The 27,925-nt window shown below is 40.6% G+C and overlaps 1 protein-coding gene across 2 annotated transcripts in view; it reads left to right on the forward strand.

The window, feature by feature from the left end:
* The first annotated feature begins 422 nt into the window (after nt 1–422).
* The window catches only part of septin12 (septin 12), a 240,629-nt gene continuing 213,126 nt past the window's right edge, over nt 423–27,925 (forward strand). The window contains exon 1 of one of the 2 annotated variants that reach the window (XM_062453429.1): nt 423–708. In XM_062453429.1, coding sequence (XP_062309413.1) covers nt 651–708 — 58 coding nt within the window. In that variant the 5' untranslated portion in view covers nt 423–650. The remainder of the gene's footprint in view (nt 709–27,925) is intronic. The other variant, XM_062453420.1, reaches the window with a different exon arrangement.

The following is a 27,925-nucleotide window of genomic DNA, read 5'->3' on the forward strand; positions in this document are numbered from 1 at the left end:
TGGATGGGTAGTTAATAACACATTCTTCTGTGGTGTGGTGAACTTAAAACTCGTTTTAAATTCCACTTTACAGGATCTTTAAGCTGTAGCTGAAGGTCAACGCTGATGAACCGCTGGTATGAAGTGTTCCCCAGCACCCCGCCAGCTCTATTCTGCCAGAAAAAAACGCGGTGAACAAGCCTCATAGCCTTTAAAACTTTCGGATGCCTGTTCTTCATCTCGCTTGTTTTCGAAAGTTTGTCTGGGGAGGGGGCGATCATTTGGGGACAGAAAGCAAAGGGAGATCGTATCTCGGTTCTAAGTTCTGCCTGTGGGTGCTATGTAAATTGAAGGGTTTTTTCTTCACATACCTATCATCTGCAAGGGGCAGGACTGTTTGCGGGGGAGTCGAGAGGGAGGCGCATTGGCCCAGAACCGCTCAAACTCACTAGAAGACAGACGGCGAGCATAAGTTAATGCAGCGTGCACTCGGATGCGAGTCGAAAAACAAGAAAAACGCAACTCTTTTGTTGCAGCAGAAACCTTTCAGACAAAACCGTATTTTGTTAGGGCATTGCATAGGCTTTTTATTGATAAGGAATACAGCTTGGTGTTGAACTGCAACTTTTTCTCAGTGTTTTCCAGCAGCCAGCAGGCGTTTCTGTGCAGTCATGATGTCTGAAATTTCAGTGAATGACCACCTGGAGGGGATATTATCAGATTTTGAAGGTACGTAAGATGACACAACCTTTGAATTAAATGCGCGCTACATCAAGAGAAGCTTCAATTTGAATGTCATTTTGTGAAACATGGCTTGGATAACGTCATAGTAAGGAAATCTGCCATATTAGTAACGTCTAATTAGGTGCTGCAGAATGTACTAAACAGCACAGTAAATTCAGAAGCGAGTGTAATGTTATTGACCCAGATCAGGACGCAAAATGTCCTTCACTCTTGACTGTCGTACAAGGCCCAAACAAAAACACGGCTACCCAACATGTTGATGTAGTAAAATAATTTGTCCTTTCTACACTGTGCCAAAGCTATACAATGGTCTATGGTTGAGGGATTTAGGGGAACTAGTGCATAATGCAGATACACATACAGATTACTTGAAGTATAGATTGTGCATAGTGCCCGTGATTGGTGGCACACACACACAGATACCTGGAATTATAGATAGGGCACAATGCCGGCGATTATGTCGGTGACACACACAGATGTCTGGAGTTCCCTTGATGCCGCTGGTGATGACAGTTCTTCTCAGTGGTTTTGGTACCTATATTTTAGTGAAAGAAGAAGAGGATCATCCTCCTCAGTAAAATTTCATAACATTTCATAAAATTACACAGCTTAGATAAATCTATACTAAATATATCACCCAAAAATGTATACAAATACACAATATTGAACTGAAGGTCTACAGTAACTCAACAGCAATGTCTGTGAAAGAACTATGGTACCTCCGGAGGACAGCTAGCCTTTGTCCTCCTCTGGCTGCATTGACTTCAATACAAAACCTAGCGGCTGGTGGCCGAACCACCCATCCATAGACATGCATGGTGTTTAATACTACTTTTGGAGGACGTCGTCCCACCAAATCAAAGCTTTTGCAGTATGAACTGACATGCTGTTCAGCCAATCCGGAGAACATTATTGGGGGTGAAATACTCTTCAGCATCTCTGGGTATTCTCTATGTGTTGAGAACATTTGAGACATTTGTTGTTTCATAGAAACTGAGAGAGTGATATGATGTTTCACCCTTTTGTTGCTTTTATACATGAAATCATGGTCACTATACACTTTTGAATTTGCCAAAAAAAAAAAATTGAATATCAAAGTGAAAACAGATTTTTTACAAAATGTCAATAAAAAATATATATGGTAAAGTAGATGATTGCATAAATATTCACCCCTTCAGGTTAGTATTTAGTAGATGAACCTTTGGCTGCAATCACAGCACTGAGTCTGTGTGGATATGTCTCAATCAGACTGGCACATATGGATTTTTCTCCATTCTTCCTTGCAAAACAGCTCAAGCTCTGTCAGGTTGCTCGGGATCGGGCGTGAACAGCTCTTTTCAAGTCCAGCCACAAATTCTCGATTGGACTGAGATCTGGGCTTTGACTTGGCCACTCCAGAACATTCACCTTGTCTTCGAACCATTTCTGTGTAGCTTTTGCTGAATGCTTGGGGTAGTTGTCTTGTCACCACCATGTTTCACGATGGAGATGGTGTGTTTGTGGTGATGTGCAGTGTTTGGTGTTTGCCAAAGATAGTGTCTAGTCTGATGGCCTAAAAGCTCAATTTTTGTCTCATCAGACCAAAGAACCGTATTCTAATTGACTTTGGAGTCTTCCACATGCCTTTGGGCAAATTTCAGGCGAGATTTCATATGAGCTTTTTTCAACAGTGGCTTTCTCTTTGCCCCTCTCCCATACAGCTTCGACTGGTGAATAACCCGGGCAGCAGTTGTTGTATGTACAGTCTCTCCTATCTGAGCCACTGAAGACTGAAGCCTCCCTCACCAGTTTTCTTCTTGCCCGGTCACTCAGTTTGTGAGGACGGCCAGCTCTAGGCAGATTTAAACAAGTGCCATACTCCTTCCATTTCTTAATGATGGATTTAACTGAACTCCGTGGGATGTCCATTGAGTTGGAAATCTTTTTGTAGCCATCTCCTGACTTATACTTTTCAATTATCTTTTCTCTGAGTTGCTTTGAGTGTTCTTTTTTCTTCATGTTGCAATTGTAGTAGGAATACTGATGAACCAGAGACTGGACCGCCCAGACACAGATGTTTTTATACTACAATCACTTGACACACATCAACTGCACTCAGGTGATCTCCATGAAATAATCTTTTTTTGCAAATTCTTGTAAAAGGGTAATTATATGTACCATGATTTAATGTATAAAAGTAACAAAAAGGGAAAACATCCAAGGGGGTGAATACTTTTTATAGGCATTGTAAATGGTTTTGGACATTTGTATTTGTGTTCAGGTACTGTATTAAATGTGCATTGCCATCATCAGTAGTAGCTATGCGAGAGCAAGCACTTTTCTTCTCCAGAGTGACAAACCCTAACGAAAATGTATTGGATTTTTAAATGTAGAACTCCTTTCGTTTCTGGGCTACACGGAATGGGTGAGACCTTTAGACTATGAGTGTTATAAGTACGAAGGTTCAAGTGGTATTGTATGGAAGCAAATCGTGACCAAAATTAAAATGCATTTGCAGAAATGCTTTTTCATTTTAAGAATGCGGCTACATTATTCGACTCATAAATACAATTAGTAATCAATCATTATATTTGCATTCTCTTCTTCAAGACTGCACATTTTATGCCATAATCAAAAAGAAAACAGAGCGGACATTGCTTTTTCGTTTTCGTGGTCTGCCCGCAAAGTACTATGGAAGCAAATCGTTACCAAAATTCAAATGCAAATGCATTTCCAGAAATGCATTTGCATTTTAAGAATGTGGCTGCATTATTTGACTCATAAATGAAATTAGTAATCAATCATCCTATTTGCATTTTAATTTTCTTCTTCGAGTGCTCAATCTTTCACTTAATTAAAATGAAAAAGACATTTGAGATTTAATTTTCAAAACATGCCCCAGCAAATAGATACCAAAATTCAATTTGAAATGTAAAATTTTAAAATTAAAATTTCCAGAAATGCATTTTCATTTTAAGAACGTGGCTGCAAAATCGTGACCACAATTCAAATTCAAATGCATTTCCAGAAATGCATTTTCATTTTAAGAACGTGGCTGCAAAATCGTGACCACAATTCAAATTCAAATGCATTTCCAGAAATGCATTTTCATTTTAAGAAGGTGGCTGCAAAATCGTGACCACAATTCAAATTTAAATGCATTTGCAGAAATGCAAAATGAACAAAAAAGCATTCTGAGCGGCGCAGCAGAGTGACGTCAGTAGCCGCTCCCTGCTGACCGAGCTACCCATCTTGTTCGGTAGGGGGCGGTGTGCACATCTGCATTGCATTGGAAATGTGCCGGGAAATTGATTGAATTGCCTGGTCTTTAGAGCAGCGTTCCCCAACCGGTGCCCACCGGTCCGCGGACTGGTACCGGTCCGTGGGTCATTTCGTACCGGGCCGCACAAAAAAGGATTAATAACATTATTTCCTTTTAATTGATTATCAGAGTCTGAAAGACGTTTTATTCTGAAAAATGACCTGATTCTCTCCTCCTCCGCGGGCCTTTTCCCCTGAGCAAAAAAGCTCTGCAAAGACGTGTGTTTACTCATTTTTTAGCAAGTTTGTGGGCTTTATTGAGCGGTATCATGCGCGTCTCTTCCTCTTGACACATGACAAGTGATAGTTACCACTCAATGAAGCCTGTTTGAGACAACAACTCTATCGGTGTTTTGGATGAAGGCTATCCTGAGATCGCCACTAAAGCACTGAAAACCCTGCTTCCATTTAACATCAAGCGGGATTTTCTGCCGTGACAGCAATCAAACAAAATTATGGAATAGGCCTAAACTGGATATAAGGAACGCACTTCGGGTGTCACTGTCGTAGCTTATAATCACACACAACAGTGGGACTGACTGACACATCGAAAGCTAGCTAGTAACAATATAACGATGGAAAACCAGGCTAAGAAACTTAGATGGGGCTGAAAAATTAAGAGACAAAAATACATCACATTCACTAGACATTGTTTTGTCAATTGAAAAAACGGCTGTTTATTTTACATAAAACTCCCAAAACTATTTTTTGCTCAAATCAGCTAAACTATTTTTCTCGTGCGCTCCGCGCACTCGCATTAGGTTTGGAAGTCACTAACTAGGATCACATCAAACCCAGAATGTGCATGCATTAGCAGCGCAGCTGTCCAGGGCCTATCTTTCCTCCCAGTCCGTCCCTGCCGGTCCGTCAAAATATGTCTTACATGAAAGCGGTCCGTGGCGCAAAAAAGGTTGGGGACCGCTGCTTTAGAGGACGCATCACAGATCATGGCCTTCCCTCAAATTGTGCAAACACTGTTAGAATTAGCTGAGCAGGTAGAATCTAATAATATATCTGAGTCTGATGCCCGTGACCGAGTAGAACAAGTCATAGAGAGCTTGGCTGCATACTCTGCCGTCACAGATTTACACATTAATAGTAGCTCTGCCACTGTTTTAGTCATTGTTTGACATCAAGTTGCTCAGTCTGTGATGCGTCCTCTAAAGACCCGGCAATTCAATCAATTTCCCGGCACATTTGCAATGTAATGCAATGCAGATGTGCACACCGCCCCCTACCGAACAAGATGGGTAGCTCGGTCAGCAGGGAGCTGAAGAAGAGCAGCTACTGACGTCACTCTGCTGCGCCGCTCAGAATGCTTTTTCGTTCATTTAGCATTTCTGCAAATGCATTTGAATTTGAATTGTGGTCACGATTTTGCAGCCACGTTCTTAAAATGAAAATGCATTTCTGGAAATGCATTTGAATTTGAATTGTGGTCACTATTTTGCAGCCACGTTCTTAAAATGAAAATGCATTTCTGGAAATGCATTTTAATTTTCAAATTTTACATTTCAAATTGAATTTTGGTATCTATTTTCTGGGGCATGTTTTGAAAATTAAATCTCAAATGTCTATTTCTTTTTCATTTTAATTAAGTGAAAGATTGAGCACTCTTGAAGAAGAAAATTAAAATGCAAATAGGATGATTGATTACTAATTTCATTTATGAGTCAAATAATGCAGCCACATTCTTAAAAACACATTCTTAGCCACTTAAAATGCAAATGTCTTTCTGGAAATGCATTTGCATTTGAATTTTGGTAACGATTTGCTTCCATAAAGTACTTCCCATAATTCGAAAACGAAAAAGCAATCTGAGCGGCGCAGCAGAGTGACGTCAGTAGCCGCTCTTCTTCAGCTCCCTGCTGACCGAGCTACCCATATTGTTTGGTAGGGGGCGGTGTGCACATCTGCATTGCATTACATTGCAAATGTGCCGGGAAATTGATTGAATTGCTGGGTCTTTAGAGCAGGGCTTCTCAAACTTTTTGGGGCCAGGGACTCCTTACAGGGGAGAACATTTTCCAAGGACCCCCCCCACCACCACCAAAACAAAAAACTTTTAACATTGCATCATTATTAGACTATTGAATGAATTACACAAAATTGACCAGAAACAGGAGTTTTTACTTATTTATTCATTACATATTCATTTATTACTTTTTTGTATTCATTCATTCAGTTTTCAGCACATTTAGAGGCATCAAACATGTCCATGGAGGGCCCCACTGTACTTATCCGAATGAGGTCCTCGGTGGTGGATGGATTAAAAATACTCATTATGGGAAATTTCGTTTTTATGTTGTAGCTATTCGCACCGGTGTTCATGTAGGGTAGCAACTGCGCTCTTGGTTTTCGGCATGGCTTGCTGCAGGACAGAAGGGGACTCAGTTGGGGGGTTAAGTTTGTATTGTTGAACTTGTTTGATATGTGTAGTGTTGGATGTTAGTTTGGTTAGTTTGATTGTTCACACTGAGGGTGAAGGTTAGCTAGGAAGATCGCTAGCCAGGCTGTCACAACGCAGAACAGATTCAGCAGGTTATCGCAGGACGCAGCCTATGACGTTTATCCGAGTCGCGATTATTAGTAGTTGAAATCTCAGAAAAAAGGAATAAATGTTTCGGGTTCTATCATTTCTTTTCACATAACTGACAGCTGCAATAGGTTAAAAACATAACTCGCTCGCACCCGTGTGCCCAAGTACTTTTCCATGCACACATATTTAAATGGGTGCACTGTAGAGCCCTGCCTTTGTCCTCTTAAATGGACACAATATGCTTATTTTATTGGTGCAAATGGTCACCCATCTGTAGATTATTATATTTTTGTTCACTTTTTAATGATACAGCACAATTCTACAATTTATGGCAAATTATTTTGCGGACCCCTGGCTATGGCTCGCGGACCCTAGGGGTCCGGGGACCCCACTTTGAGAACCACTGCTTTAGAGGACGCATCAGAGATCATGGCGCTCCCTCAAATTGAAAAAAACGGGATGTTGATGGTTGGTCGTCCTCGTCCCATTTGAGGCTCCACAGCATCCAGCCGTTCCAGGACTGAACAGAGGTTTACTATGGCAACCTCATTAATGTGTAAATCTGTGACGGCAGCTCTCTATGACTTGTTCTACTCGGTCAAAGGCATCAGACTCAAATATATTATTAGATTCTACCTGCTCAGCTAATTCTAACAGTGTTTGCACAATTTGAGGGAGCGCAATGATCTGTGATGCGTCCTCTAAAGACCCGGCAATTCCATCAATTTCCCGGCACATTTGCAATGTAATGCAATGCAGATGTGCACACCGCCCCCTATCGAACAAGATGGGTAGCTCGGTTAGCAGGGAGCTGAAGAAGAGCGGCTACTGACGTCACTCTGCTGCGCCGCTCAGATTGCTTTTTCGTTTTCGAATTATAGGCAGTACTTTGCGGGCAGACCACGAAAACGAAAAAGCAATGTCCGCTCTGTTTTCTTTTTGATTATGGCATAAAATGTGCAGTCTTGAAGAAGAAAATGCAAATAGAATGATTGATTACTAATTGTATTTATGAGTCCAATAATGCAGCCACATTCTTAAAATGAAAAAGCATTTCTGCAAATGCATTTTAATTTTAACATTTTACATTTCAAATTGAATTTTGGTATCTATTTGCTGGGGCATATTTTGAAAATTAAATCTCAAATGTCTATTTATTTTTCATTTTAATTAAGTGAAAGATTGAGCACTCTTGAAGAAGAAAATTTAAATGCAAATAGGATGATTGATTCCTAATTTCATTTATGAGTCAGATAATGCAGCCACATTCTTAAAATGAAAAACCATTTCTGCAAATGCATTGTAATTTAAATTTTGGTCACAATTTGCTTCCATAGTATTGTACTGCTACCTTAGGAACATCGGCAACACAAAAGCAGGGAGCATATCAATGCCGACATAAGATTCAAGCTTCTGGGGAAAAAACGCTTAGACCCCAAATGTTTTTTTCTGTCTTCCCCCCCCAAATTTGTTACCAGCCGCCACTGCTATATTTCTTAGATCACAATTGAAATTCTCTTGAAGTACTTGTTCAACCTCCACATCATCTATTCTAGTCAAATTTCCTGTAGCAGGGTTTGCTCGTTTAAGATTAGCAATACTTAATTTATAACAAAGTATCTAGTTCTGGGGGGACCACCTCATAATTTGTTTAAAGGGACTGAGGAAACCTTATTTAATAATATTTAATAATGGCCTTTGTAATGATAGTCTAATCTTAAAGATCCTGTAAAGTAAATTCCATGTTTTGCTTCTAAGTACATTATATATGTGTGAAATGAGTTCCTGAAAGCATGTGCAAAGCGCTAAAACTTTGTCACACTGAAATGTGGAGTTAAATCGAAGAACAGTTTCTCTTCCGTTTTCAGATCAGCTTTTAATGGGCGGAGCCAAAAAATGCCCTATCTACGTCATTTCGCCCTATCTACGTCAGATCACTGAATGGCTCCTCCTGCTGTACTGTTATTGTAGCCTACATCAGCTAGCTAGCTAGCTTCAGGATGTCTCCCACCACCCGCAACTGCATCTTCCCTGGATGCAAGAACTACAGCTGCGCTGCAACGCCATTTAAGTTCACTATTGCTAATGAAAGGAAAAATAGGTGGATAGATTTTGTGAAGAGACACGCTCATGGAAAGCTTCGGATAAACTCCAACAGCCGCCTCTGCACTGACCATTTCACAGCGGACAGTTTTAACATGGACCAGAGACAGACGGGGTTCACCAACACACAGCTTCTCTTGCAGCGCGGAGCCGTACCGAGCATCGCCCCACCGGCCGTTCATCCTCCGGTCGCACCTGGACCATCCACCGCCGCCAGCAGTTCATCACTCAGTTCTGTGTGCTTGTTATAATTATACTAGATAACTTTTCCAGAGGTATCTCTGCTATGAGTTAGTGCAAACCGCTAAATTGATATTAGGCTACTCGGTGTAGAATGATGGTATTTTGGTGAAATGGTAGCTAATGTGTTAGAAGTAGCCTAGTTGGAGAGCTCACTGTCTGCTGTCTCTGGTGTCCATTTTTACTGTTACAGCTCAGGGGAACATTTCATTTATATGCATCTGTATGTTTCACTCATTGAACAAATAAATACTAATTCTATACGGTTTTGTTCGGCTTGACATAGCGTCCATTATCTGTGTCGGAGGTAGGCACTAGGCAGCGAGGGGCGTAGCTTCAGCTCCTTCAGGCGACACGTCCCCCCAGTCTCAAGGAGAGAAGACTGCAGATTTTTTCACGATTTCAAAGCCTAATTTAACATACTTGTCGGTTCTTATTTTTTCATTCGAATTTGGATGGGTAGTTAATAACACATTATTCTGTGATGTGGCGAACTTAAAACTCGTTTCCAGGTCCACTTTACAGGATCTTTAAGTAATGAATTCTATGAAAGTAGAGCATATGGGATAACACGAGTATTATACACAATGATTTATTTAAGAAAATGTAATTATTATGAACAAATACCAGAGAAGTTATGGGTTAGTCTTGAGTTGAACAGTACAGTAGGGCCTAGCCTATACTATAATGAGAGCGAGATACACAATGGCTATGTGGAGAGCGCGTGGGGAGGGGGAAGGGAGAGAGAGAGATAGGCCTCTTTAGAACAATGGTGGACAGTCTATGAGTAACTCTAAACCTAAAGAAAGTTAGGTTAAACCATTTGCAAACTAAATCAAACAGACAAATTAAATCACAACATGCCAATGTCACAAGTAAGAAATGTAGCAATATCGCTGTTACTTTTGTTGGTTTGAAGAAGAAGGGTCAAAGTTCCGTTTGTTGTCCTCAAACGATCCGTAGTGTAGAACAAAGGAAATCTTTCGTCAAAGTTCCTGGTGGTCTATTGAGTTGCTGATTGAGAAGAATAGGTTAGACTTGTCGCGAACACTTTCAGGTGAATCCTTACGAAAAAGCGGGCGTGACTGTGTGTTGTAGGTTTTTATAATCCAAAAGAAAGGGGGGGTATCCTTGTGAAGGTGAATTCTTTCATTGGTCAGTTACTCCCCACCTGGGCGTCATCCTGAGATTCGCGTATAGGTGTGAAGTGGTTGATAACCTTTGAGTTCAGTATTTCAAATGTTCATGGAATGCTTATACTTCAAAATATAACAATACAACATTCATAAATGGTTTTGTTCGTATGATACAATTATTTGGATCTAAAATTGACTAACGTAACATCAATTCAAACAACATTCACAATAATAAGAAAAGCACACATTACAACACATCAACTACTGTCATTGAAATAGTGTCCATGAATCGCGTCGTCCTTGGGATAATGTTTATAAATCCATGAAAAGTTAGTTTTCCTCAGATTCCTTTGTCTGAATTATGTGTGGCTTGTGTGGCCTACCTTCTGACCCCATGTTGGACCAGAAGCTTTGAAGCTTCTCCTGAAAATAAGAAAAGGGGGAAACCCCTTCCTCTTGTCGCGGGTAGGAGAAGGGTGTGTAGTACCATGTTTTGTCTGTTGGCGCTGTGTTACATGCCAATGCTGTGGTAGCCTACTTTCATGCAAATGATTATGTAGCCTTCATTTGTCTGCTGTTTCCAACGTAATTAATAACTAGAATATAATCAAAATGTAGTATTTTGGTTCTCTGTTAAAACTAGAAGCACCAAGCCATTTTTTACTTATAGCGCTGTTAGGGGTCAAATTGACCCATGAGTCTACAGACAGGGGCGTTGTTACTGATAGGTAATGATCGGTAGATGGCGTTTGTTGTACATGGTCTTAAAATGAACGTGCCTTTGTCAATCTGTCATTTATTTCCGTGTTGTTAGTTGGTGATTATTTCATTAGATCGTTTGTTGTCATTCAGCAAAATTTCATTTATCGGCTAAAGAGTGTCAAACATGTTGTGGGTTAGGCTAGAATGCATGGTCTATAGTAGCCCGACATATCAACATTTTATAGTCGGCTGACAAGATTGCGCTGTCCCCAGTCAAAGGTATAAACAAACACACAGGGACATCATAAACATTCAATGGTCTAATTAGATCCAGTTATACTGGCAAAACATGTAATGTTCTCCATTTGTTGTCAGAACACGGTCCAAGTATTGCAAAAATGAGACGTATGAGCGACGTATAATTGTTAGGAAATTCTAGGCTATAGGGTTTACTTACATACTTGATGTTAGCTCGTTGATGCTTAGCCTATTCAATTTAACAAATTTTGGAATGACAAGACACAGTGGATAATATGTCGAAATAATATCAATTTGGTTTTATGTAGGCTATTGTATTACTGTAACATTGGGACTCCAGTTTCAAGTGTAGATGGTGGGTTACGTAAGGGCAGTAGCGCATGTAGAACTAAAGTTGCATTTGAAAAATCAAGTAAACAGCTACAACATCTAATACAAATAGCCTAAGTTTTTTCCCTTTACATCTATGGACTAAATAAAATAAATAGGCTAATCTTGGGTACTGCATTTTTTCACAGGATTTTTTTTTTTTGTTGAGCTGGTAACCCGTGGATGCATCTTCCAGGCTGTTTGAAAGATGCGATCCCCCCTAATGATCGATTGCATAGTTAATCAATGCATTTGGTCTCAACAGTTCCTTTCAATGGTATAGCTTACTCAAATCCAGTTACCCAACATTCCAAGCATTCCATTCTGATAGGCCTACTTACAGCTCAAGAATAAATATAATTTAGCTTACTGTATGCAGGGAAAAGCATAAGAGAGATTTGGTTTTAGTAGCCGAGGTGGGGGCAGATTAGCCTGGCTCTGCCCTCCTACGTACTTCCGCTCAATTTTATTTTTGCTTCTGTACATAGGTCTGGCCATGAGGTACGTAAGTCAGATTTTTCAGGTTGATTTTCTACCGGCGAATCAGCGAACAGAGGGAGTGGCTGAGAACGATGACGTTGATGTCGTGCGCTAGTTTGTGTTGTAGTTCCGTAATGGCGGCGGAGAAAGATGCGAGCAAAGCCATTCGGTCCGTTGTGGCAACGCTGCCGAATATCCAACAGCTAAAGCCGAAGCAAGAACAAGTTTTGCTGAGTTTTGTTGGTGGCCATGATGTTGTGGCCCTCCTCCCCACGGGGTTCGGGAACAGTTTGATTTTCCTGCTACGGCAGCTAGCTCTGTTACAGTAGTGGTGAAGGAATTGGCTAAGGCGAACGCTAGCGATTGGTTATGGCAGATTAGAGTGGCTCTGGGCAGATCCAATAGTTTTAAACTTCAACAGAGTACCCGCCTACAAGGAAGTCAACGCTTGTCAATGGAGGGAGGCCAGACTCTCTGTACAAATGCAATGTATGAGAGTCTGGTTAGGACCAGGCTAGGGGCAGATTAGAGCAGTGGTAAATAAAATAGTGTGCATCTAAGGGTGTGTTCACACTTGGCAGCTAGGTTTGGTTTGATAAAAGAAAAAACAAACTTTGATGCGATTGCTCTGTTAGCGAACCAGGAGTATAGGCTATAATACAATTTTGGGGTCCGGACCAAGAGATCCAAGAGAACCGAACTACAAGTGTGAACACGACAGTCATAAGGTCCACCAGCGATGAGCACCCTAATTAGAAACTAGCATAGAGTTTTTTCACAATTTCGTGTTGATATAAACACACAAGTCACAGTCACAACAATTTATTGTTCAGAGAGCAAACATTTGAGAGCAAGATAAACGGGAGAGCAAGCAGAGATCGTAGCTTCTGGCTTCAAAGTTCCAAACATATACTTCTCTCATTTTTGCAAAACTTGGATCGTGCCCTGTCAATAAAAAAAGAACAATAACTGTTTTGCCAGGATAACTGGATCTATCAGACCCTTGAATGTTTATGAGACTATTTCAATAGCTCCTTCTGTAGACCTACTGATCGCAAACTGTAGATTGAGTATCCACTAATTCGCCTTACATACATATATTGTACATTTTCATTTTATTGGCTAATGATTCATTTCATACAACTATCAATCCATAACTCAAGAAAGAATATGAAAGAGAGGCCTTCTTTTCTTCCCATAGTGATCTGTCATGACTAGGGACCCTGCAGGGACAATAGAACAATAGCTGCCCCTCACTCTCCCTCTTTGTTCTTCTCTCTTTCTCCCTCTTTCTCTCTGCATCCCAGTGTTTAGACAGGTGTTGATCTGTGGCACTAAACAAATTATCCGTGGCTCTAGCCACATAAACAGCGGTCATTATTGCATTTGTGTGCCTGAAAGGACTTTTTTTCCCCACCTCAAAAACATCACGTCAGTGTTGCAACATATTTTTTCTCCTTTAGGTGGGTCTGTCAGGGTAGTTTACAACTTTGTCAAATCTAGTTGCGGGAATCCTAATTCCTCGCACATTACTCTTGTATGAGGGGAAAAACAGTGTTGGACCACAAAATATGAATACATTACTACAGAATACAGATTTTTTTACGGCGTTAATTTTTTTATCACACGATTAACGTTCTTTTGGGCCTAGCAAACTTTGTATTTTTTTTTCCAAATGCTGTTGCAACGACTACTGACGTTAGAAAAACTACAACACCACACCGGATCTAGCTAGACCGGAAACAAAACAACAGGCACGCTGCACACACTTGTTTGGGCTTGCGAGCCGGCTAAAGAGTAGTAGGCTAACGTTATGTTTTGAGTGGATAGCGAGCGCGAGACGCCGAAATGGATGCCAATAAGATTCTGAATGGAAAGGTTACTTTTAAAAAGTTGCCAAATGGTTCCATTGACAAGACCAAATTGATTTGTGTGTTTTGTCGTTGTGAACTGCGCTATCGTCGCAGCACGTCCAGTCTGAAATACCACTTGATGGCCAACACACAGCTGATGCGAATTCTCCGCCCCCTCGTCAAAGCCAGGCAATGTTGCAATGTTGTTTTCAATATAAAAAAAACATTTGCACTAACTAAGCAATCCAATCCACTTTTCCATGTTGATAAGAGCATTAAAATGAGAAAAAATAATGGGACAAAAAGAAATCAAGGGACATTTAGAATAGATAAAAATGTGCGATTAATTGCGATTAATCGCGAGTTAACTATGACATTAATGCGATTAATCGCTATTAAATATTTTAATAATTTGACAGCACTAATTCCTAATACTGTGAATATAGGCTGACAGTTGCACAGACAGATTTTTTTTTTCTTTTCTGGTTGTTAAAATTTTTGGCTTAGCACACACCTAACATCGGGCCTTGACTAGGCTTTTTTTTTAACCTAGGGTAGGGATGTCAACAGAGAATGTGAGCGTACACAGAAAATATGCATGAATTTGAGCACAAAATACAGTTTTTTGGGGGCGGGCGCTGGCGGGTTGTTTGCCCGGGGAGCCATACAAGCTAAAACCGCCTCTGCTTGGAAGCATTCAATGACTTAATCCAGAGAGTGTAAATGAGCCTCTTTTGGTTTTTAAAATCTGACACATGTTAGCCTCTTCCATGGGCAGCATGAATGAAAAGAGACAAGCAACTGTTTTGGTATAAAACACAACTATGTGTCTTCCAAACCAGCACAAACACTCCTTACTCAACTCCACATGGGTCAGTGCCAACCATTTGCATAGGTAGCTGCTCTCATGTGACAGCCTCTTAATTCAAACTGCTCACAGGGGATTGATTCCCGCCGCTGACGGCTATGGCTGTTGGCCGACCGTCTGGGTGGGGGAATGGGGGGGAGAGTGTTCTGAAATGATCAGAGTTCCTGGTAAATCAGATTTATGGAAACTGGACTTACAGGACATGTGCTTTGGGGATATGGTATAGTAGGGCCACAACCGGGCTCTTTGAATAAATAAAAAAAACAGCAGGGGTTACAGCTGCAGATAGAGTTTAGTAAAGTGAGTTATATGGTCCTTGGGTTGATGAGTGTGTGTGTGCATGTGTTTTGATGTGCTCATGTGATATGATTAGTAAAGTATGCAAAGGCAGGTATAAAACTTGAATGAGAAGCTAAACAAAAAGTCGAATTAACTGATGTTCTATTTTTAACCTATAGGGCTGAGATGAAAGTCTGTTAGTATTCCTTTGACAATAAAGACGTTTTTTGTCTAGACATGATGAATCTAGGTTCATACTTGCTCTGTATATTGTCCTTGAATTAAATCAGAAAGAAGTGAAAACATAGTGAGACCAGTTGTGGTTATTTGAATGTGAGTAATGTGTGACGTCCCAGTTTGACGGATTCGAGCATGTGCAGAGGTTAAGGGGGAGGGGGTCTGCCTGTCACATCCTGGTACTGCCATCAAAAAAAGGGCTCAGCCCCCAAATTGATCAGAGAAAGTCTTGACTCTCTGACCCAGTGACACACACTCACTCACACATATACAAAGGCCCTCAGCCAATAGTCCTTGGCTCTTCGGTCATGCTGATAAGTGGCCATCTATAAATATGAAGAGTATTGCTTGCCCCCTCCCCCACATACACACAAATACCTTACATATACACCCCTCACATTCTAGGTGGTGTCACGGCATTCCACAGTTGCTGTAAAGATAGAAGCTAGACTCTCAAACTGTAGACACATCCTAAAGGCCGATATATGCTTCTCCGTTTTCCAAAAAACAGACACATGGGAACGCCCTCCTCTACGGGGAACGCCCTCTCCGAGCTCTCCGAGTGCCCTCGGAGAGCCCCTGATCTTGCGTTACTTGCGTTACTTGCATTACTGCAATCTGCAAATCGGGAGGAGAAAAAAACAACAAATCAAACTTCCCTTTACAGTAGGCTACGTGTGTTTGCTTAACACTCATCACTTGACTTGACTTGTAATGCTTGACAACTTTTAGGTTGATGTTCACAACTTTTTTGTCAGCTTTGCAGTATTGAAAAGCATAAAAGAGAGATCTGTCCTCATTATAATAAGAATTTGAGTTGATTTGGGCATATATATTGTTATTTGGCAAGTGCATCTCAGGTGATGTTACGGAGTAATCCAAAAGTAATGTAACTAGTTAGTGTAACTACTAGTGAGTAATCTAGTAAAGTAAAGCATTACTTTAAAAAAAAGTAACTAGTAATGTGTAATCTATTACTTTTTTTGAGTAACTACCCCAACACTGTCCCCCACACATAAACGGTGGTTCTTCAACACATAATTAGCATTTTCCTGTTAAGAAGTGCGTCAAGATCTGCATGTGGGAAAATAACCATGGGTCTCCCTGGTATTGTGTGTGTGTGAATGTGTAGGGGCACTTGGGTGCTCGCCTTTATTGGAATGGTCAGAGACTTTCTGTGTGGAATGTGGAGGAAGAGAAGGGAGCAAGTACCTGACAGGCCCGGGCGTGTCTCTCCTTGCATAGATGTCCACAGGCCAGTGCTGCCTTTGGAAGGCCTGGTCCTCCAGCATAACTATTTTCCTGTAACTCTCCATATTCAAATTCTTACCAAACTTTATTTATATTCCTTCAAAGCTATGTTCTACAAATTGCCATTTTAGAATTGTATAGAGTCGATGGATGTTTTTCTACAGGTACACTTTTGCACTTTTTGAGTTTCATGTTGTTTAATTGTAACTTGTTTAACTGCATGCCCTTATGGTTCTTCCCTTTGGCACTTATTTGGTTTTTCACAATATATGCTTCATGTTTTGGCTGCTCACAATGTTTGGGGCTATCTTGTTGTTATGATCAGTGACCTATGCATGCACTGTTGTAAAGCTCTATCTTGGAAGTCGCTTTGGATAAAAGCGTCTGCTAAATGCATAAATGTAAATGGATATTTCAACTTTAAGGAACAGCAATAGTATTCCGGGGTCAAATTGACCCGGGGCCTGTTTAACCATCCAGAAGTTGTAAAAAATGTATTTATAGCCCTAAATATTATGTTCAGATCAATTACTATCAATTTAATAAATATTACAGATCATGGTGTACGTGTGATTTTCACTTGTTTTTACCTTCTTTTTTTTATGCTCCGAAAAGTATTCCAAATATTTTTTATGTATTTTACTCTGAAACATAACGTGGGGGTTAAAAGTAATTTAAACGTTTTTTTCAGAAAATATATCTACTTATTTTTTCACTTGTTTTTATGTATATTCTTTGAAATAGTGTCAGTAATAACTTTCACAGAGTAAAAAAGTTGTTTTAGTTACATTTGGTGATAGAGTTTACAATAACGTCACTTGAATAAATATATTTTCAAAGACAAGATGGCTTGAGACTACTTTTTCCCTAAATAGGTTACTCTGAAGGCCTTTATACCCAGAGAGATAATTTATCAACATCTTTAAGGTTATATACAAAGATACATTTACCTCTAGACTCTGGACTCACAATTAGAGGTGGATTAGTTAGTGTTTCTCTGTGTGTATGCGCTTGTGTGTGAGGGGTGTGGTAGAATGGGGGTTTGAGGAGAGTGTGTACAAACCAGATGGTCTGGGGCTCCACTCTCACTCTGGCTGCTCCAAAAGCCCTCCCTCCTTGACTGCCTTGGGCGCAAGCTGAGTTGGGGTCTCAGTGACTGACACACACACAGTCCCCACATCTTAACTATTTGTTACCCTCATGACCTACAGGAGAGTGTGTGTGTGTGTAATGGGGCATGTTTGGGTGCGTCTGTTTTACTCTGGCTGGGGCGGTACTTCCTCATGTGCCAAAGATTCCTCTTTTGATTTTCTGTCTTTCATAGTAGCCCCTAGGCTAAGCCTTGTCATGGCAGACTAAACCCTGTGTGTTTCTATTAGGTAGTAAGTGCATATACCTGCTGCCAGCACACTGAACAGAATCCTGTCTGCAAAGGAAGACAGATACGCACGCGCACACACCCACACTCACCCCTACTCTTTGGTTAAAAAACATACTGTAAAGACACACACAATCATAACTATTCCATTGAAAGAAGTAAAGACACACAAACACGTACACACACACACCTACTCATTGAAAGACAGACACACTACACTGGAGAACATTACATGTCACAAATTGACTTCTTCAAGCAGTCAGAATGAATCTGCTTTTATTGGATAAATTGGGGAATTTCATCCCAACCACCACCGACTCTACCAACCAACCAGGGGTCTCTTATATTCCGGAGGCCTGTTCCATAAAGTGAGTTTACCGAATAGACCAGGCTTATGTCAGTTAGTCAGACTCATTTAAAGTTAAAGCCAGCTCAACGTAGTTCGAACTCAGTTACTATGGCAACTTATGCTTCGAAACTAGCCTGGTCCGGGGCAGACTAACTGTCAGGTTTAGCCTGTGTTGTTGCTTAACCAGATGTTCCTGTAACACTGATCCAATGGGAAAACGATGATTTACCACGGACATTCTCATTTTTTCATTCTCATCACTTCAATATGTAGGCTACGATAGAAAATCAACTTAAATACATAGGCTACAACTTCTAGCCTAATGCATTAAACAATGATGAACAATGATTTCAGAATGATACAAACCTACATAGCCCATGTTAAACATATGGTTATATGGTAGTTTGTGATTTCAAATGTTTAGGCATCAGGCATAGGCCTATATTTCAATCTAAATTATCCCAGTATAATTATCATAGCTACATATCTGTTATCAGTAGCCTACCATTGCAAAACAAACCTCAATCCATACATCTATCCTTCACTTTCCAGACACAAAAACCATGTTAAAAAGTTAGGCTACTGGATAATGTATTGATTAATAGTAGGCTATTTATAAAACAATGTAAAAAAGTCAATTTAATTGAATGTGTGAGGGTGTATGTATTTTTCATCAATGAAGTAAAGTCTATAAAAAAGGACCTCGACCTACGTAGCCTATCGTTCACGTCAATCATGGCGTGTCATTTTATTTTGATGAAGGATGAGGGAGCTGCTTAAAGGGAACGTCCTTTACGGAAGAAGTTACGTGGTCTTGTGCATTGCTTTTTGCCGTGGTGGATCTATATAATCCATGTTCTACCTCACGCGCAATTAGCTTGACTACTTAAATCTGACTTGAATTAGTAGGATTGCGTGAGCTGAAATTGGCATTAATGGAACTGCTTTAGCCCTGCTTGACTTGTTAAGCTAATTCAAGTCAGGTTTGGGAGCAGTCTTTATGGAACAGGCCTCAGATCCAGTGCTCTCCTTGCAACGTCGGCAGTGTCTTTCAGGCTGGCTGCCAAACCTGCAGTATCTCATGGGGCTAACTATATTCCCTGTTACTGTACTGAATGTATTGCGTAACGCACACACACACAAACTAGCATCTATCTAATAACATTTTCCAGTTAAAAGTGAATAGGGACATTGTGCTTTGATAGGTTGATAACACAGAAATTATCTCCCATGGTGAATGCTGGCAAGAAAAACACAGTTTAATGACTTTAATGTTGTTTTCGCATTAGAGGAGATGTGACCCCCTAAAGAGGAGTATGTCAACAGGGTGAACTCCAGGAAAAGTGCTATCCTCACCTGAAGGGGGGCGGCCTGTTTCCCACAAACTGAACAACAAATTAGGAAAGAGACAAGAAAGCTACTTACTTTCTTCAAGTTCCACCAAAACAGCGGGGACACACACACGGTCTGACATCCAAAAAACTAATTGTTCTCACAACTAAAACTAGAACAAGCACTAACTTTACACACACTCATTCCCAGAAAAAAAATCCTTCCCAAATCGGTGAATGCTTTGTGTGTCAGTACGTATGTGTAGTTTCTCAGGGTTTCCTGTTTTTATCAGATACAGCAGGCATTGTGTCAGAGAAAATGATTAGGGTCTATACCACTGTGAAACCTTGAGGTAGTGGAGCCATAATACACGCACACATAGACACACTAAGAGAGAGCCAAGCGGAGACAGGGCGCTCAACTACCACCATGATTATTTCCCCTGTGTTTGACAGGGTGCCAGCAATTACCTGATACCAGCTCCTCTTTACCTCCAACTAGTCTAGGGCAGGTTCACACACGCAGCCCAGCCCAGCCTGGCCAAGTCCTGCCCTCCCTTTCTGCCTGACTCCTGAAGCCCTACAACCCTTAACCAGTGGCCTCTGCTTTCCAAGCAAATGCAGTGAGTGACTTGTCGTTCGTGTTATCTTATGATAGTGATAATTGCACATCCAAACAGTGGACCAGCGAGGCTATGGAGGATCTGCGGGCATGCTTGGACTCTACTGACTGGGATATGTTGATGATTGCTACCAATAGTCTTTATGAACTCACAGAGACTGTGACGTTGTACATCAGCTTCTGTGAGGACTGCTGTATTCCAACACGCACCAGGGTGAACTTCAACAATGACAAGCCCTGGTTCTCTGCAAAACTCAGAGTTGAGGTTGGTGAAGGAGCAAGCGTTTAGGAGTGGGGATAGAGACAGATTCAAGGAGTCGACGAACAGGTTTAGCAAGGCGGTGAGAGGGGCTAAACGGCTGTACTCAGAGAGACTAAAACACAAATTCTCTGCTAACGACTCTGCTTCTGTCTGGAGAGGGCTCAGGCAGACTCCTGACTGGCAAACGACCTGAACGAGTTCTACTGCAGATTAGAAAGACAATTGGACTGTCCTGAACTAGGCCTCCCCCCCCACCACGACTCTCTCCATTCAGGAGAGAGAAGTTAACAGACTTTTCAAGAGGCAGAACCTCCGCAAAGCAGCTGGGCCGTACTCTGTCTCTCCAGCCACCCTCAAGCACTGCGCTGACCAGCTGTCCCCGGTGTTCACCACCATCTTCAACACCTTCTTGGAGACATGCCATGTGCCTGCCTGTCTCAAGTCCTCCACCATCATCCCTGTGCCCAAAAAGCCAAGGCCAACAGGACATAATGACTACAGACCCGTCGCCCTGACCTCTGTGGTAATGAAGTCTTTTGAGCGCCTGGTGCTGGCACACCTCAAAGCCATCACAGACCCCCTCCTAGACCCCCTGCAGTTTGCCTACAGAGCCAACAGGTCTGTGGACGACGCAGTTAACATGGCCCTCCACTTCACCCTACAGCACCTGGACACCCCAGCATCCTACGCCGGGATCCTGTTTGTGGACTTCAGCTCTGCCTTCAACGCCATCATCCCCGCCCTGCTTCAGGACAAGCTCTCCCAGCTGAACGTGCCCGACTCCACCTGCAGGTGGATAACAGACTTCCTGTCTGACAGGAAGCAGTGCGTTAAGCTGGGAACACACGTCTCTGACTCCCGGCCTCTTCAACAAGGCCAAGGACTCCCACTGACATTTAACTATTATCAATTATTAGTCCTTCCGACACCTGTTGCACTACGCACAAGCCACCTTATTTGCACTATTGCCCATTCATATTCATATATATATTTTATTTATATTTGTGGAGGCTATCCTATAAGCCTCAGTGTGGACGGCAAAGTGTTCCCAACGCGTAGCAAATAATCCTTGGTCCAGACATGAGCTCTCTTTGGGTGGTGTTCCTGTTTATTATAAAGGTAGAAATGTGTACATAAAATTGGTCTTTTCACCCAGTGCTGTTTGCTTAATAAACAAGATTCTGTCGGTGAAGTGGGTTTCACGGCTACGGTAAGAACCGTGTGTTCCCCGCCATCCACACCTTTCCATAATTGATTAATCACACCTGTAGATATACCCAATTCCCAGTGACATGCCACACCCAGTGCAATACTACCCCAAGTGGCTAAAATAAGTAATACTAAATAAACCTAACTAAAAGGTGGATAGAAATGGCTCCTACACACCGGCCCCATAATTGTGAATATTCAACCACAATTACCCAAATTACCCAATTAACTAAAGAAGCCATTTGTGCAGGGCTAATCTAAGTGTGAAATCTTCTTTTCATGAGCCTTTGAAATCACAAACTACCATATATGTTTTACTATAGAGAATCAGAATCAGAATTCGGTTTATTCGCCATGTATGTTATACACAGAATGTGTATAACATGCCACAGAACACAGAATTTACTGTGGCAGGGAGGTGCAAAACACTAAACATATACAGATCTTAAATTAAGTAAAAGTACAAAAGTTTAACTATTTCTAAGAACTAAACAATCTAAGAATACAACAATTTAAATAAAATACAACAATTTAAATAACTGAGCCGTGTATTGATACCGTTTACAGTGATGCTTGTGAGTGATCCTCTATATAACCGAAAGTATCAGTAAAGAGTTTGTGAACTATATTCTCCTGCATGGTTATTCGTTTGTTAAGTGTAGAAACGTAACAGTTTATGTTTATTGTTTGCACCTTCCGGCCACAGTAAATTCCGTGTTTGTGTAAACTTACATGGCGGATAAAAACAAATTCTGATTCTGATAAAGGCTAAACTATTCTGCTTAATCTGCTCATGCACACGGCTGCGTAGCCATATTAAATGGCTTCAACAGGATATTAGAGCTAGCTAGTCAGTTTGGATTGTCATAGCTGCGGATTTTCATCTATGATGAAATCTAAGCCATCACTAAAATAACTACAAATAAGCCATAAACCAAAGTAAACTATCTACTGTACTTAGTCTAAACATTACAACCTTAACGTTTTGATGACATGGTTTTTAATGGTTGTATTGTACAGGGTAGTTTGTAGTCAATAGGAAATGAATGAAACTCATTATGTAAGAAAATAAGTACGTACACACACACTGAATTGGAAAGTCATCAAAGCTTTTGCAGTATGAACTGACATGCTGTTCATCCAATCATAAAAAGTATCCAAGTATCCAGAGAGCATTATTTGGGGGCAAAGACTCTTCAACAGCTCTGGTCTTTCGTGATGTTCGTTGGATAGAGACAGAAAGGGATAGTTGAGCCTTTTAGTAATATTATTTAATAGGGGAGGGGGGAAAATCGATTTGCATTTGAATAATCGCGATTCAGTCTTCTTGGGATTCATATTGATTCACAAATTTCCAAAAAGTATTTTTTTTTGTATAACAATGAGTTTACTAAACTGCAAGAAAAACTATAAATTTCAAGGTTTTGATGCATTGTGATTTTTTTCTTCAATACTTAACAGCCTATCACAGTCATATAGAAAACAAGGAACACTAAACTGGAATCAAATGTAAGCATATATTCAATCGAAGTTTGATTAAAAATCGAGACTGAGGAAGTATTTAATTCGTTTTCTTAGTTTTAGAAATTCATTTTTGTGTTCAGTTACTGTAATTTATTCAATTCGCCTTGCCATCATGAGTATTGTGACATTAGCTAGCGGCGTGTACGAGAGCAAGCAATTTTCTCCTCCAGAATGACTAAACCTACCTGTTATGTAATATGATCGATAGGCTATACAGTATGATCATATCATATTTTCTACTTAGAGGTATGGAAAAAGGGGATCATCTTCAGATGTGTTACATTACCCCAGTTATATAGTAAATTTGCATTAGGTTGCTTGTAGGATTATTGCTTCAAACAACACGCCGTATGTTTTTTTTTATGTATATATTTTTTTTATTTTTGTTTTGTTTATCATTGTTGTGATATCTGATCTTTTCAAGGCTAAGTACATTACCCATTTCTCTTAGCCACATCTCAAAACTTGATACTGAGTCACTTTTCCACATAAGCACAATCATTTTTTTTTGCCACAACCATACCTAAAGAAACAGCTTGAGCCTCATATGTATTAGCCAAAAGTAGAGCCCCTGTCCCTCCTAAGATCGCAACCAATGGATCTGGTTTCAAATTCTTCTTAAAGGCTTTAGAGAAGCATTGGAAAATATCAAACCAGTAAGATGACAACTTAGTACAAGACCAAAGAGTATGAGCAAGTGTTCCTTCAGAAATATTACATCTGTTACAAAGTGGGGATGTCGATGGGTCAAACTTATGTATCTTGGTCCTGCAATAGTACAACCGGTGTAATGTCTTAAACTGTATCAAGTTATGTCGGACATTAACTGAACAATCACTTATATTTGCCAGACATTGTTCCCAGAACCCCTCGCCTATCTCCTCATTTAACTCACTGGCCCATGCCTGTCTGTGAGCAGAGGAATCTGTAGGTGTACGCTCAGTGGCGGAACTAGAGTTTTATACATGGGGTGGCCAAGGGGTGGCCAAGGCTACTTCAGGGGGTCCATAGTCCAGAGTCTTGGGTCACTGTTTTCATTAATATATACAGTATAATCTGGGTTTATAAGTGTTGGAACATCCAAAATATTTTTAGCAAAAAAAGCTCAAGCACCAGGGACTTATAATAGCATTTCTGTGTTACATAAATAACACAGTACATAGTTTATTTATAAAACAAAGTGAAATTACACACCCAAAAAAACACTGCAATTTGACTTGACAGGTAGCAGTAATCAAGCAGAAATGGACTTGAAAAATATAAATAACTTGGTGCCCAACCACATTACAAATTTACAGTATAATATTTATGTTCATATATATTATGTTAACTAATAGCAAAGAAAAGTTTTGGAATTGGCCTAAACAAGACCAAATTAAATCTGTGTGATAAGAAACCCTTTGGATGTAAAATTTTTGAATGTCAGTGTACAAGCTAGTACACAGTGCAGGAATTATTTATTATACCTACTAACACAGATATAAACACAATGTTAGGCTAAATTGGGAACCGATCTCTCGTCTATCTGATTACCGTATTTTTCGGAAAATAAGTCGCATCGTGTATAACAGTGCGTTCACACTGCAGCGACGCGATGCGAGCGACAACATGTTTTCCATTCATTTTCTATGGAACCAGGCGAATCGCTTGCGTGGTGCATTGTGGGTAGCGACGCGACCGAGTTGAGATTTTCTCAACTTTATGCAAATGAACAGCGATTTTCGCTAGCGATGGCCAATCGGAGTGTTTTCTTGTTTATCGTAACGTAGCAACCATGGTGAACATTTCTGGCTTTCTAGGTTTTTTAGGTGGAGAAGAAACTAATCGTTTATGTGGCTGCTTACCCAGTCCTGTACGATACATAGCTGTATTTGTACAGAGATGTTAATTTTTTTTAAACGATGCATGGAGCAAGGTTGCCGAAGTTGTTGGTGCTTGTACTTTCAAATTCAGTTTAGTCACATTATGTAACTTTGTTCTGTGGTAACTAGCTAGCTAGCCCGGCTGGAACTCCCTACTGTATCGTATCGACAGATTAGCAGAGACTTCGGGTAATATAATAAAAAGTTTTTTACACATGTCAACGTGTATGTCTATTAACCTTTTAAGGAGTGAGTTCTAAATATTACCGACGCTTCCAACAGAGTGAGTTATTTTTCCAAAACGGAAGCTAGCTAGTTTTAGTTAGCTTCCGTTACCTAGCAACCTAGCATAATACTCGTAGCAATGCTACTACCTGCTAGTGTTACTTGTTAGCCTCCTAATTGTAAATTTTGAAGCCATACTATAGCGTTTTTCATATAGTTTTTGTCTATCGGAAAATAGTTGGTTGGAATGTTCAGAATCACACGTGTGACGGTACTCTGTGGGGCCCGCTTTCGAACGATCACATATGTGTGACGCTACTCCTTAACGGGTTAAACAGTTTTGTATTTTGTATACAAGTTGTATTTTGATCGATGTTGCGAGTACGTAAACCCAAGTCTGCACACTTGGCCATGACAACTACAACAGTGACTTTAGAGAACTACATTCTACATTAATCTGTAAGAAACGCCCCCGAGTGTGGTGAACTGTGGGAATGCGAGCGATGGCAAGCGATTCGCGTCGCTGCAGTGTGAACGCACTGTCAGAGTCAGACTCGGCTCGCCCACTGGCAGTGTGTAGTACTGTCTTCAATGCCACAGCTATGGCTAAACTTTATTATGTCAAAAGAAACATTCTCATTTCCGGCGCTTTCAAACCATCAGTGAAGTGTGGCTAGCAACAGCAGCTAGCTTGCCTCTAGCAAACTTCTTTTGAATTAGCCATGTCCCCCTAAATTAATGTCAAACTTGTTTACGTTTTGGGGGGCATATTTTCAGTTAGCAGACGGTACTGTTTGAATCGCAATTCCATCTGAAGTACTGCCAGTGACAACGTTGTTACAGTAGCTTGTTTCAAAGGGGGTTTGCTTGTTTCAAAGGGGGTTTGCTTGTTTCAAAGGGGGTTCGCTTGTTTCAAAGGGTGTTCTTAATGAATTATGCAATATGAGGAGGCTAAATGCTTGAAAATATCACTAGAAGGGAAAACGGACCCACCTGCGCAAGCAAGCACACCCTACAATTTCCCCGGAAATTGTACCCTCTCTAGTTTTTTTTAGCTTTCCCACTTTGAAGAAAGTCAGGAGTCAGGTGGCTGAGCGTTTAAGGAATCGGGCTCGTAATCAGAAGGTTGTTGGTTCGATCCCCGGCTCTGCCAAATGACGTTGTGTCCTTGAAACAATACCTGACCAGCCATGCTAGCAGACAGCACCTGGTTTGCGTGACAGCTAAGCGGATGGTTGACAATCCATCTTCGAGGCCGTTGACCATGCTGGTCAGGAATTTAAATGTAGATGCCCATCGTGTTATTGCACGATTTATAACAACGGCATATCACGTAATTAAGACGGGCCAGCCGTTCGTTCGCCTCGTTCCCCCAGGCTATTGAACTGCAGCAGAAGAATGGTGTCGACTTGGGTACTTAGTATCATACTGATGAAATGCTATGGAAGCTTTTATATATTAGCATTGAGGGACCAGAGGTTTCAGTTTCAGCCAGACAGAGTTGTGCAGAGATGGCTGTCAGCAGGGAAGAGAGCACGTCATGTTTGAGGTTAAAAGTCAATTGTTTTGCTGACTATTACCTTTTTATTTTTTTATCACTAGAAATGTGATTTCATTTTTGTTCTTTTTATATCCAGGACGTGTTTAATAAATGGTTAAACATGTTAACAGAATAACACAACTTATAAGTCTTTGGTTTTGTTGTAACAATGATAAACTAGAGAGGGTACAATTTCTGGGGAAATTGTAGGGTGTGCTTGCTTGCGTCGGTTGCACAGGGGTCCGTTTTTGGATGACATTTTTACAACTGATATTTCTGTATATTTTATATAAAAATGCATACTTATTATTCATAAAGATGACATAGATTTAAAAGATTTTTTTTGCTGCTCATTTACAACTGAAAATACGAGTGAAGTGTAGAATGAAATAGATGTCTTCTCATTTCCCCTGCAAGAGGCAGCCTCATCGTTGAATCAAAACGAATAAATTTGGCAGACCGGTGTAAAAATTGACCTAATCTCTATGACTTAAACGTCCTTTTAAGTTTTTCCCTTCTCGTGATATTTTAAGGCATTTACCCTACTCATATTGCATTCATTCATGAATAAAGAACCCCCTTTGAAGATTATTCTACGACGTTACCGGCAGTAGAAGATGGAATCTGTAATGGCAGAAATTCAAGCGGCACTGTGTAGATTTGAATAGTCAAGAGATGGCGGTTACAATAAATGTATTTTGCTTATACAGATCATGATTTAACAAAGTACTTTGTGATCAGTCATAACGAAGGAGGTGCTAGCCACAGGTTGTTCGCCAGAGTGATACAGAACAACCCCAAAACCCTGCCTTATATAAACTTTAGATCAAATGGTTTTTCTGAACTCTGTGATTGGTCAGCACTGCTCAGTGACAGTTAAGACAATATAACCCCCCAGGTCAAGTGACCAAAGTCTTTTGATGTCACGGCTCTTTCTCTAAATGAGGACAGTAAAGATACCCTTAATGAAACATAAACAGGACACAGGACACAATCTCCTCGGCCAAAAGGTCAGGGCTGCTAGATCAACTGACCCATCTCCCTTTAGGCCACAGAACTCAAACATCCCCCAACCTCCGTGCCCCTAGCTTCTCAATCAGGCATCATAACCCAACACCATAAATACCTTAAGACCAACTGCAACATCCATTTGTTTAAACACAACCTCAGTCTATTAAAAATACATTCTTAGTAACTATATCAAAAAATGCCATCACATTCCTTACTTTTTCTTTTTAAACAACAAAGGCATACAAAAGCATAAGCATACAAAAATATAAAACAT

Source organism: Osmerus eperlanus, chromosome 2 (assembly GCF_963692335.1).
Source record: "Osmerus eperlanus chromosome 2, fOsmEpe2.1, whole genome shotgun sequence".
In the NCBI taxonomy this organism is placed as follows: domain Eukaryota; kingdom Metazoa; phylum Chordata; class Actinopteri; order Osmeriformes; family Osmeridae; genus Osmerus; species Osmerus eperlanus.